This window comes from Daucus carota, chromosome 2, assembly GCF_001625215.2.
Source record: "Daucus carota subsp. sativus chromosome 2, DH1 v3.0, whole genome shotgun sequence".
In the NCBI taxonomy this organism is placed as follows: Eukaryota; Viridiplantae; Streptophyta; class Magnoliopsida; order Apiales; family Apiaceae; genus Daucus; species Daucus carota.
In genome coordinates this window covers 56,134,658-56,148,907 of record NC_030382.2, presented here as the reverse complement: position 1 = coordinate 56,148,907, position 14,250 = coordinate 56,134,658, and the positions used below count along the sequence as shown (strand labels likewise).

The window sequence follows — 14,250 nt, the reverse complement described above, 5'->3', positions numbered from 1 at the left end:
TTATGAAAACTTCAACAAAGTGTTTACTTATTAGCATTCTACAAACCGAAATTTAACAGAAAAGAAAGAAAACCCAAAGCTGAGAAATGTAAAAGGAAAAGAAAAGAAAAGAAACCATCTAAATTCTCTGACCTTAGCAATCCAACAATCCAGCATAACTTGTAATCCTCCAATTTATCGATGTCTAGCTCAGAATTAATTACTGGAAACACATGAGTTTAAGGATCCGATGACTTAAAATGGAGGCCTTCCACCTGAATTACCCGGCCATGCATCCACCGGTAACTGAACATTGGGAGGCATATTGATCGGCAAATTCAAAAACGGCAGGCCCGAAGAAGGATCCGGAAAGGGATTATTACTCGTGTTGTGCACACTCCCATCTCCACCTCCACCTCCACCTCCGCCTTGCATCTGAAGACCACTCTCCTCTTCTTCCAAGGGAAGTCTTTCATAAGCAACATTAGTAAACGAGGAAGCAATAACAATCACCGGTCCAGCCGCGGTCAACTCCCCCACCACGCTCCCTCCCACCACTTGGCCTTGACCTCCTGCCAAGAATATTGTTAAGCTGGTTGCGCCAGGCGGCGCAGGAGGGGGGAGAAATGATCCGGACAGCGATAAAATCTCGAATCTTCCCTGCAGTGTCAACACGGAGCCAGCTGCAGCCGGCTGCCTTATGCTGACGTTAGTCACCGTGCCGCTTCCACTCAGAATACATATCCCACGCTGCCTCTTCCGCGCGTACGTAGCCACGCTCTCGAAAATGTCACATCCATTGGACACCTCAAGAATATGAGCTCGCAGAGTGTTGGCGCTTTCCCTTGTGATAATCACAGGTGGTTTGGGCTTGTTCTTGGATCCGGCCGGTCGGCCTTTGGGCCGACGGCCTACTATGTTCCCAGAACCGTTGTTTCCGGGAACAAGATCATGACCTGGTTGTTGACCGCTATCCTCGTCATGATCCCCGGAAAACGGATGATTATTTCGATCATCCTGTTGCTGTTGCTGAGTTTGTAGAGTGAAGTCAGGACTGTGAAATTGTTGATGAATATTATTAAAACGAGAAGTGCCTAAATCCAAACCAGCCATGCCAAAATAACATCCACAGTACACAAACAACAGAAAACAAAGAAATTATAAAAAACTATGGAACCCTAAAAAAATAGTTTTGGATTAAAAACTATATCATTTTGGGTTTAGTTTAATGGAGAGCGAGCTCGCTAGTTGAAGTGGATAGATTTGAAAAGATATAAGAAGAAAACAATATTAGATTAAGATTTAGGAAATTAGGAACTTGAACCCTAGATTTGATTAATCAAGATTAGAATACTTAACAAGTAGAGTGTGTGATTTCAATATTTCATGAGTGGAGAGAAAGGAAAGGAGGAAGAGAGATGCAGAGAGAAGGGGGAGAATAGAGAGGAGACAGGATTAAAGGCAGCCATTTCTCACACGCTAAACTTTAAATATAAGCATATAATTAAGTTGTAGTGTTGCTGGAAAGTAGCTTATTAATGTTGTCAAACAGATCGGTACGTTTTAGCTATAAAACTATGGGTCAGAGTAAATTACGAGACAAAGAGGAGGAGTCTATGTCAAGTTAGAAACAAATTAGTCCTCCTGTCAAAATAACATATATATATTTCGGAGAATAATGTTTGCACTTTATTCTCATATTAGTTTAATTCATTGATCTTGAGAGTTTTCATATGTTTAATTTGTTGTCTGAATTTGTAGTTTTGCAGAAATTTATAAAAAATAGTTTATAACTTAGTTTATATATGTGTGTGTGCATGTGAGATTAATTTTTACAAAAACATTCAGTTAATTAATATTATATATTATATTATATATGTATAAGTATGTTATGATTATAATAAAATTTTAGATTCTCTTTAAAGGGATGCTGCATAATACAAAATATATCCCTACGACTGTGCGTGTAGTTTGATGACGAAGAATTTGATAATTGTTCTTAAACTTCGATTTGTTGTCTACAGATCTGACATGACTCTTAATCAACTCTAAACCAGTCAATCGTTTCATTCGTATAAGAAGTCCGAATTTGTAGTGGAAAGTGCAAATAACTTAATAAGTTTAAGGTTATAAAGCAATTCAGCAAACTATTTAGAATCGGATCTCTATTACATATAGTATGAGATAATCATCTAGCTAAATAAACCCTTCTTTATAATTATTTTTAAGATAGGGCTTCCGCATAAACTTGACAAATGTTGATTTATTTATAATCATTTCCTCCATCATGCTAGCTATATATGGCACGATGTTTCAATCAAAAGCGCACCACAATACCATAAAACCGAATTCCGATGTGTGGTTGTCGAATCGAAGTACAGAAAACTACAAAAATACATGTCCCATATTATAACAACAGGAATTAAAATATGTTATGAAATTCTCAAAGAAGTGAAAGTTTGGATAATTTTTCTAATGGTCCTTCTAATGTGTGCCCAAGGGCACACAATAATCATTCAATTCTATAAAAATGGCCTATTCTGATTGGTGGAGTTGATGTGAATGCAGGGGGGGCCATTATCATTTATTATTCATCCACAAATCAAAAAGAGTTATTTTTATTAGAGTTAGGGACTATTGTGTGCCTTTGGGCACATCATAGAAAATCCTTTTTTCTAATATTTACAATTTATCAAGAATAAAAAATTATTAATAATATAATAAAATATTATAAATTATCTGTTATATTGATCTTATTTATTATTTGGTAAAAATTTTAAAAATAAAAATAGAAAACCAAAATATGTAGGATTTTCAACGGATAAGCAGTTTATAAAATTAAAAATTTGAAAAAAAAGTTGGTCAAACAGACCCATAATAATGTGTACGAGTTGACATGAGTAACCACTCCATTAGGTTATGATCATACCAATTGAATTGGCCTTCATACGAACTGAGCAAGCTATATAAAGTATATATAAACTCATCATAAAAATGCAACATTATTGTAGAAGATGGTACAGCTGTAAATCTGGGATGAGATTAACCCTGATTAGGTTAGATTAAGTTGACCCAGGTTGTTAGACAGAGTAGTAACATAGCCTGTAACGTAAGAGAAGGGATGACAAGTTTGAAAAACAATAAAATATTCCTAAGAAATATTAAAGAAAGCTAACAAGCAAGATGTTGCGAAGAATGGGCAAGTGGGAGGGCAGCAGTTTGAGCGGCGGATGGGGCCCATCTTGTTCCTTTGTCCTCGTCTTCCTCCTGGACGGCCCTCTTCTCTCGGGCCGGCCATCCATGCTTGACTGCCTTTTCTTATTATCAGTGTCTCCATGCATGTGGCCATCGCCATTCCCATGTGACTATGTGAGTGTATGTATATGCATGTATGGATGTTGCCTTCATGAATGTATGTTGCTACTCATGATTTTAATATTATCATCGTCTAATAAGATTATGTATTAACTTTTCCTTCTCAAATTTTCGCTACAGTCTAAGCTAGGGTTCTTATATTAATACTCATATTTCGTAGTTATTGCAAGGAGTACCTGTCACGAACCGTTGACTTCTTGTGAAAAAAAAAAAATAATCCGAATTTACGCCAATAGATAGTCATATAGATGATATTTACATATGTAATAGATATAGATAACATATATCCGTTGCGTTGAGTATTACTCCCTCGGTCCCTCTCATTTCTTTACGGTTACTATTTTGGATGTCACTCTCATTTCTTTACATTACCATAAATAGTAAGTTTTTTCCATCATTACACTCACTATCCTCCCCCACCATCTCATATTTAACAATAAAAACTACTATTACACCTACTACCTTGCTCCACTATCTCAAATCTATTATTAAATATTGATGGGTCCCACCACTTTACCCACTTTTCATCTAACTTTACTCATTTTTCATGTCTTGGTCTCCGTGTCCCCCTCCAATGTAAACAATTGAGGGGGACGGAGGGAGTATATATATATATATATATATATATATATATATATATATATATATATGAATGTGTAATTTAGTAAAAAGATGTAAGAAAAATGAGTGAAGGGGTGAGATTAATTAATTAAATATAAAGTGTAATTAAATATAAAGTGAGTAGAGTGTAGGTAAGGTAGCAAGACGAACTAATATTTAATATATAAGATGCGTGTATCCGAAAAAACAGTGGTTATAGTTAAATTTTTATTTCACTAAATTTTATTATTTTTGAGATACAATATATATGATTGAGTAGAACGTCCCAAATAAATGGGACGGAGTACATAGGTAGAATATTATGGATAAGTTCTAATCCAAAAATTTGAAGAATATTTTTAATTTTTAAGAATCATAATATTTTTTATAATATATATTACAAATAAAAATTTTATTATGAAGACAATTAATGAGGTATTTTAAAAGAAATTTAGTGGCAAAACATGTCACAAAATAAAACACATATTTGTTTAATATTTATTTGTATAGAATTTTAGGGATACCGTATTATATAAATCAAGGCAGGAGAAGATTTATATATTTATAAATTAATTAATAATTAACAAAATAATACTCGTAAAAATCCCCACGTCACCTGTAAATCAGACTGGTTCTGATATTCCTCTACATATACCTAGTTGTTTCGCATTTTGAATTTTGGTTTTGAGAAATTTAAAATGTTTCTACACATTTTAGAACACCTCAAAATAGTGTAAATTTTTGTCAGTTAATATGTTCAGCCTAATTTCTAAAATGATGTAAAATTAATTATATTTAATGTTGCATCAAATTCGTCGTCAAATATTCATTTAATATTAATTTTACATCATTCTAATTTTTCAAAATATCATATATACCTATATATTTGTTAAAAAACAAATTTCATCCATCTACGTTTGTTCAAATCTTATTATATCAAAACAAACAAAAACTTTTAAAATCTTAGTACGAATATATCCAATTATAGACTTTAATACACAGTATTTTGCATAATAAATTTTACTAATCATTTCATTTTTATACCAAAATAATATAAAAGACACGTTAAGATGATTAATTATTTCCGCGGGAGATGTTCTAAAAGCTTGGACGAAGAGTTGTACGTTCAAATTCTTAAGGAAAAAAAAAAAAACTTTAGCAAGCAGCATATGATATGTACTTAACAACAGAAAGTGATATATATTTATTTTAATACATATTTGTCTCATTTGACCAAGAACTCAAATAATTGAGTGCTACCTAATGGAGCTTGGTTTAAAATGCTCTAGCTACTTTGTCGTCATCCCTAAAACCATGGATAATCTCTTTGGTAATCTAACTCAAAGCACCTTCAACCAATAATGGAGTCTCGGGAGTTGGGGTGCACGATTAAATTAATTATTAATTACCATTAGTGTAAGCTTTACCAGTTTTTATAAGATTAAATTATACGAACACTGAGTTTGACGCCTACTAATTAAGCATGGACATGGAAATCATTTCCGTCATATAAAATTAGGACCATTAAAAGACATCTAATCACAAACTGCGTATGTTTATATATCTTCAAATGGCGTTTTCCCTGTATGTCGAACATACTTATTTAGGTAGCACTCATAGATTCTTCTTTATATTTGAACTCATTTTATATTATGTTGAAGGAATCATTAGGTTCTGGCTGTTGCCTGTTGGGATAGAAGTTCTGTGAATTTTAGTGTGCATCGTTCCACACCTAACAATCATTTTTATACACACAGTCCGCCGGAGAATGATACTCCCTCCGTCCCAAAATACTTATCATATCTCTATTTTTGTTGGTCAAATTGATTAAGTTTTGACCAAAGATTATAAGTCAATTACTCGTTATTTTAAAAAACTGAAATTACATCTTAAAGTAGATTAAAAGTTATTTTCAGTGACATATTTTTTTTATTTTGACAATTGATAAAATATTAATAAATTTCCGTCAAATTTTGATCAATTTGACCGGCACAAAACCAAATGTGACAAGTATTTTGGGACGGAGGGAGTAGTTTATTGTCTTCAAACGTGCTTACTTATACATGTATGTAAAATAATTTAGATTTAAAGACTTATATTTGAAATATATATATATATATATATATATATATATATTAGAAAAATGTTTTATATTTATTATTTAATAAATTTGTTTAGGAGAAAATATATATTTACAAATTATTGTCTTATAAGTATGATAAAAAGTTTAAGGCGTAACTAGAATTCTAAGGACATGTATAAATATATGAAGTAGTTATATTAAATCCAAACTTTACTACTGTCCCACTATACGTTATTTTTAAAATGTTCGGCACATATTTTAATATTTTTATAAATTATAGTTGTGTAATTTATTTATTTATTAGAAAAATGAACAAAATTTCGAATTCAAATATTTTGAGAATTTTTTTTAAAGTGAATTATAAATTATATTTATTTATGAACATTAAAATATGTATATAGTGTTCTCATCCGAAATAATTACACACCGAAATAATTACACTACAGTACTACGAAAGGCCAATGTTACATCACACAAATGTAGTCAGATTGGGAAGGTTGGATTTTGCAAAGGATCTATCTTATCTTAGGTTTCCTGCTGTTATTAAACAAGCGGCACACTTTAAAACCAATCACAAGTTTGTAATCCCACTGTCAACGGTATACGTTTCTTATAAAACATAGTTTTATAATTTATTTTTAAAATTTTCATTTTTTTTATAAAAATAATATAAATTTTATATTTTTATAAATAAAAAAAATCCTAAAAATAAGGTGTAGAACTATGTTTTATTAAAGTCTTAAAGTCCGTGCCGCGCCTCCGTCTCCCAATATATATTATTGACTGAGACCGAGGGAGTACAACTTATACGGTTGCTCTATATAATAAAACTTGGAATTTTAAATGGGAAAATAGATTTTTTTGCCACCCAACTTATTATTTGTTTAGAAACCTACCACTGAACTATAATTTTTTTCTTTTTTGTCACTAATGTTAGGTTCGAACTTTTTTTTGTCACTAACATTAGGTTCGGATTTGATTATTAACACTATGTTATTTTTTTAGTATTATTAAAATATAGTGTTAGTATGCAATATAATGGCGATATGATATGTGTCTATATCTTTATGTAGTGTCCTAGGTAGTTTACCTTGAAGGACGAGAGTTGGACACGCATTTTGAGACTCCAAAAAATTTCAAAAATTATTTTATTTTATTTTTTCTGAATAAAATTTAATGTTGGTTTTTTTTTTCCTTAAAAAAACGTTGGATTTTTTTTTGTCACTAACGTTATGTTTTGATTTGATTATTAACAATATGTTATTTTTTTAGCATTATAAAAACATAGTGGTAGTCTGCAATATTATGGTGATATGGTATGTGTCTATAACATTATATACTGTCATCTATATGTCCCTTAGCTAGTTTACCTTGAAGTATGAGAGTTTAACAGGCATTTTAAGAACCTAAAAATTTAGTTTTATGAATTATTTTAAGACTCCACGAATATATAGTATCACTTGACTTTATAGTTCTTTACCACTACTTGTCACGTATTTTAAGGTTCCCACTTTTTATAAATATAGTTCCATAAGTTAATTTTGAGATTTCCTTTCTGAGTAAAAAAATCCGTACTCTCGTCCTCTAAGATAAACTACCTAGGACACATATGGAGTACTACATATAAAGATATAGACACATATCACTATTATATTGCAGACTACCGAAAAATAGAATTCCGAAAAATATCGTTTAGATAGTCGGAAAATTTAAATAAAGGTCTGATTTTAATTAAATATAATAAAATTTCCCAAAATGCCTCTTCAAAAGTTAACGATAACGGCAGAAGATAATGGAAAGGGTGCAAAGTGTCTACAGGTTAAAAGTAAGGGGCTGCATAGTATTTATTCCAAAACTATTAGGTGCAATGTGCAACATGCTGAAATCAAAGGGGTGCCAAATGCAATTAACTCTAAAAAAAAATAACATAGTGTTAATAATCAAATCCGAGACAAAAAAAATATCTGCACCTAACATTATTGGCAAAAAAGAAAAAAAAATTATATTTCAGTGGTAGGTTTCTAAACAAATAATAAGTTAGTTGGCAAAAAAATCTATTTTCCCATTTTAAATCAATCATTATTGTAACTTACAAAATTATTGTTATATTTTAAAAAGCTCATCATAAAAATGTCTAGAATATAAAAATGGCAAAGATTCATTTTTCAATAATATATTTTTATAGTAATAATTTTGAGGATATATATAATTGTAAAAAAATCATTATTAAAAAGTATATGAAATATTTAATCAAATCATCTACAAAATTTAATATTTTTCATTTTATAAATCTTATTTATTAATTTTATAAATATTTAATATATATATGTGTGTGTGTGTCATTGTTACACATATAAGCATCTTAGAAAGAGTTTGATGAGAAAACATTCTACTTTAAAATATCATTATTAATTTTAGAATCAGTCATACTTGTGCATAATTTTTGATTATAATGTAAAATACTAAATAATATAAAATATAAAAATAATTTAACACATACAATTTAATTAAAAGATTTGATTCTTAAATTTGGTTCTATCGTAGAATATTTTGGATGATATGGTTATACTTTAGAAACTAATTTATATATTATAATTAATTTTTAATATATTTTTAAGAAAAATAATAAAATTTTATTTTTTGATTTACTAATTATATATTTGATGAATGATGAGATTGATAAATGACTTTATATGTATATATAAATGTTCTCATTTTATATAACATCGTTCTCCATTTTTGTGACTATATATAAATATGCGGCAAAATATTCTATATAGCTTAAGTTTATGGGAAATCTTGTTTTTTTATCGGAAGAATTGCACCTAACATATACTAATAAACCGATTGCAAAAAAAATTAAGTATCAAGGAAAATGAAAGAAACGGATCAGTCGAGAAGAATACATGGCCACGTGCGGATCACGTGGCCTAGAAGTTGATGGTCGTGCATGTGCTTAGGCTCTAAATGGGTATTGGGCTTTGAAGTTTGGACTTTATTCCTTCCACGCTTTCACGTGAAACTTGTCTACAAGCTGTTCTGCCAACCCTCCTTCGGCCTAGTGCTTCGTGTCGGCCACACCCTTATTTTCTTTTTCACATAATTATATCTATCCTAATATTTTTTATTTGACTTTGAAAAAAATTAATTTATGTATTACATTCCTAAAAGTTTATAAGTCCATGCCACTCAAGATCCTCCGAGTTCTAAATTTGTGTATATTATATAATTGAAAAAAGTTATAAAAAATATCATTAAAAAGTATATCTAGTCTATTTAAATATATAATTTTCTATTTTCTGAAATAATAAATAAATATTTTTTTAATAATTAGTTAAAAATTAGTTAATTCGATTTCTCGAAAAACAAAAGGTATCTGTAAACTGTGAGACTGAGAGAGTATTTATAATGTAAAGTATTATTCAAAACTCATTGCTTATTGCTACACATAATCTTATAATTTATACTGTTGATACTTGATTGGGATTATGGTTTATATTACATTCGTACTTGCCGATGATACGGTTAGGTTAAAAATATTTTGGTAACTAAAATGAAAACTAGTGACCAAACTTTTGAAAATCACCTTCGCGAAACATAATAGTAGCATTTGGGGCATCGTTTTAAGGCTGCCGAAGATGAGCCCATGAAATCTTTGCTAGAGTTGGGCCTTTATATACCGGTTTTGGGGTAGGCCAGTTATTAGATTGAGTTGCTCGAGTCTGAGAAACTGTGATATAAATTGCACAAGTGCATAAATGTAAGAACACAAATGAATAATGATAGTATAAATGCAGCGAGTATTGTTTTAGATGTGCCCAAAACAAATGAACCACGTTTGCAATACATGCGTACACATAGCATTCAGGTCTTATAGAATATCTTTGGATGGAATCAGAATTTATTTTGTGCACGTGTGGAATTTTAATCAAAGACCTATAAATTTCAGTTCCAAAAACTTCTACGAGGCACCTCCCTGAATGTCAGCCAATTTTCATAAAATGCACAATATCCATATAAGAGCCAATCAAAATCTCCCAACCTTGTAAAATTCCGCACTTAGCATGTGCTCATGGGTACACCCTAGAAAAACCGTTTAAAAATTAGTAGCAGTATTATACAACTATTTTTGTTTCAAATATTAGACTACTAGTCATGGTGATTTCATTAACCATTTATCCGTCCCTGTACATTATTTATATAATATCAAAAAGCTGGCAACTTCTACGAATTTTCCTTCTAAAAGGAATTGTCAGTGTTCCTTTCACTTAATTTAAAAATTCACGCAACTATCTCACACTTTTCACTTCTCTTTCAACGCATTGCCCTCTCTTTTTAAAGGGGAGACTTTAGAATTCTTGATACACTTGTCACTAATCTATACTATCTATACTATACTATAAAAAGCCATCATGGATATAATTTGTAGTCGTACAAAATTTTGGTTTGGTACACTCCTTTACAACTAAAAGTCTACAACATGTAGATATCTATTAAACAGTTTCATACACAAAAACACTCCTTATGTATATTAATATCTTTTCAAATATAATTTATAATTAGTTGAAAAAAATGAAACTATTGTTAATAACATATATTAAAAAAATACTTATAGATAAGTGTATAACTAATTATAAATATACAATTTTTAATATCTTTTGTCTAAAATACATATAAATAATTGGAGACGCTACCTATTAATTATAACGTATTCTACTCGAAATTTAACTCTAACGTGTTCTATTTTATTACAAACACGAACCATTACGTAACATACGAAAATATATGAAATATGAAAAAATTGATTTAAAATTAATTGAATAATAAACTGTCACATAATAATATCAGAAAAATATTTATAGATTGATAATAAATTGTGAAAGCTAAATTTCTGTTAGAAGATATAATCAGTTGGTTAATATAATTTAATTAAAATCGAATTCATGGTGTTAAGATTTAAATTATAATTAATAAATTACGAATTATATACCCGCCCGTACTTTGCACGGGTTAAAGGCTAGTATAATTAATAATATTGAGTCTGAAACGAGAAACAAGTCTGAACAATATTCGAAGTAATCAATAAGTAAACGAAACACGAAAAGAAGTTAATTCGGACTCACATAAGTACTTACACTGACATGCGCAATATAATGTTTTTGGATAAACCACGAGCTGAAATTATTTACTCCCTCTGTCCCATTTAATTGTATACGTTTCTTTTCAACTGCTCGACACGCATTTCAATGCTCTTATAAAATTTAGTTCCGTAACTTATTTTTGAGATTTTCTTTTTCTGAATAAAAATATAACATCCAAACTTTAATTCAGAAAAAGAAAATTTTAAAAATAACGTACACAACTACACTTTAGAGGAGCATTAAAGTCCGTGCCGCGTCCCCGTCCCTCAATGTATACTACTCAGGGGGACGGAGGGAGTATATATTTAGTGACCTTAGACATCAAGGACAATATATCATCGCCGCAAAATGCACGTTTGGGATCTACCGTTCGTCCGGACGAATAATCGAACGAAATGAGACAAAGGTTTGACACTCAAATACTTAAAGATTTATTCATTGACGTATAGTCATGAGCAAAGAAGCAAGACTACGAAAACAATGACAATAATGCACTAAACTGAGTACAATTTTCTCGAACAATTCGCCTGGTGAACAAAGCTATGTGTGTACGAAAACACCAATTTGTTTCCAATATTCAATAGCTGGAAAGTGATAGTTATTTAACTCCACATATATGTAATTGGACCTCCTCCTGTTTTTATACATTTATCATTTGACTTCATTTTTTTAGGAGGATAATTTTTACAGCAGCTATTTAACTCATCTTCTGTGTCAAATAAACATGCCTCTCTACATTTGTCAGAAGTATTTTTTACAAGCCAAACAGGTGAAGTATCCAATTGTTGAAATACGGCTCTAAATTTGATGCCGGTTTCAAAAATTCAATACGTATAAATCGATGCAATTCGGGCCACCTGAGGTTTATTAGGACGTTTGGAAGATACTGTACAGTCATATGCAGCTGATAAAGAAATAATCAAGTGTTGTTGAAGGACTAGGAATACGAGACAAGAACAAGATAACAGAAGCGAGAATTCAGTTTTATTATATTAATCGCGCTAACGTCAATATTTATGTTTCGTGACCCATTGACAATAAGAAAGATTAAATAATAATTATATCATTCGCAACAGATTGACAGTAGATTCTAATATAGAGCGTCCAATGTTACTCCGTACAATAAAAGTAGTATTTAATCAAGTAACTACTATAAGTAGTACTCCCTCCGTCCCGGTCAATAGTATACATTGGGGGAATGTAGTATAGTTCTGTAAATTATTTTTAAGATTTTCTTTTTTTGTATAAAAGTATAACATTTATACTTTTATACAAAAAAAGAAAATCTTAAAAATAAGTTGTAGAACTATGTTTTATAAGAGCCTTAAAAGCGTGTCGAGCAGTGAAAAAGAAACGTATACAATTGACTGGGACAGAGGGAGTAAGTAATTAGTGGCTTTTGTTATCTTCTTTTAAAAATGTACTTGCCAACCGTCCGTGTAGTTGATTTGATGAGTTAAGAAAGTAGTAAAATTAGCTACTTAGAGCAAGTCCAACACTATGCTAAGAGGTTCCCTAAAAATATTATAAAATAATATGTCTTAATGATTTAGCACAAGATTTAGCACATGAGCTCCAATAGTACTCCCTATATCCATTCCCTATTATTATAATAATATTAAATAGTGGAGGAGAGAGGGGAAAAAAGAGAGAGAAATGATGTGAAGGAGAGAGAGAAATGAATATTTTAATGATAAAAATAGTTTAGAAGTGGCTAGCATATTCTAAAAATAGGGAAGGGGAGGCTTGTGCTAGTGATTTAGCACATCACTAGCATAGTGTTGGAGTGCAATTTTATCCCATATTTCCTATTTTTGGATTTAAGACTTGATTTAGCACACCTATTGGACTTGCTCTCTCCTTTATGTTATTTGCTGGGGTGGAGTCGGAAAGTTAAAAAAGAAAAGTCGGAAAGTTTTAGTAGAATGCCTTGTTCGTAATTAATTAAAGAGAACTGATACAACAATAATATGAGCTATATGTTAACAATGTGTGTGATATGAATTTTTATCGTACTCACAGTAAGACCGAATTCTTTATGTTTAGTGTGATTAGAACATTACTACGTTGTTTATGGGATAATTACTTATTGAACTACCCTCCCCAAATCTGTCACCGAATGACTGAACAACAGTTTCATGTATCCATATTATTAAAACCATACTTTCAACACTTTTCTCGTTCGAAATTCCATTTTTCACGAACAGACAATTAATGTCTTTTTGTTATCTGAAGTGGAGAAGAACAATACATACATTGAGTTCTGATATCATGTCATATTGAGAACTAGTCCATCTAAAATTTTAAAAATTTAGAGAAAGATCCAAAGACATCTTATGCCATATTTTAACATGTCTTGGAGAAAAAAAAATTGAACTCGAATTCGTTTATCAGAGAACTCGGGATCTTATATTCACTCCATTCGAATCACAACCATGTTAATCATGTCTCGCAAATTGTCTGGTGTAGCAAAGGTATAAAAGTACCATTGCAAGTGAACTTGCTTCAAAGCTTTAAATTTATTTGTACCTATAAGTAGAAGTCGAAATTCCAATGCGGTGACAATAATGTATAGTCCATCACTGAACTTGGCAAGTACTAAACAATGGATCGGGTCACATCAAGGTGTGGGCTGATGGTTTCACTAATCCGTGACAAGTGCAAACGCCAAACCATCGTGTTATATATGCCATCATCTTCCCTTAGCATCATCGTGCCGTTGCCATCCTCTTCCATTTATATCGATTTCACACACCCCCTTTGACATTTAACCGATTTAATAATTAAGCTAATTAAACGTTGTTTTCACTAAATCACAGACTATAAAATATAATATATTTCTACTTGCCAGCTGCTAAGTTAATTCCACAGATTAGCAGATTGATTACCAGCAAGTGACGATCGATACACATCAACATCAAGAGAGTCCCGAAAGAGCTAGAAGGGCGTTAAAGGCAATGTACAAATTTATATGAAATTAATAAAACAGATAAACATTTTTCTGATAAGTGTTAAGTGGCACACAAGTGGGAATGTCACCATTCTTATTACTAAAAGCCAACTGCTTACTTC

General features: G+C 30.9%; 1 protein-coding gene across 1 annotated transcript; it reads right to left on the bottom strand.

Moving 5' to 3' along the window:
• LOC108206866 (AT-hook motif nuclear-localized protein 23) lies at positions 1-1,591 on the bottom strand. Its single transcript, XM_017377291.2, has one exon. It carries the CDS (start codon positions 1,090-1,092, stop codon positions 235-237), a length of 858 nt encoding a protein of 285 aa, XP_017232780.1. The 5' UTR covers positions 1,093-1,591; the 3' UTR covers positions 1-234.
• Between the last annotated feature and the right edge of the window lie 12,659 nt (positions 1,592-14,250).

Excerpts from the sequence above, each read along its gene's own strand:
- LOC108206866 (XM_017377291.2), bottom strand. The coding sequence starts at position 1,092 with ATGGCTGGTTTGGATTTAGGCACTTCTCGTTTTAATAATATTCATCAA.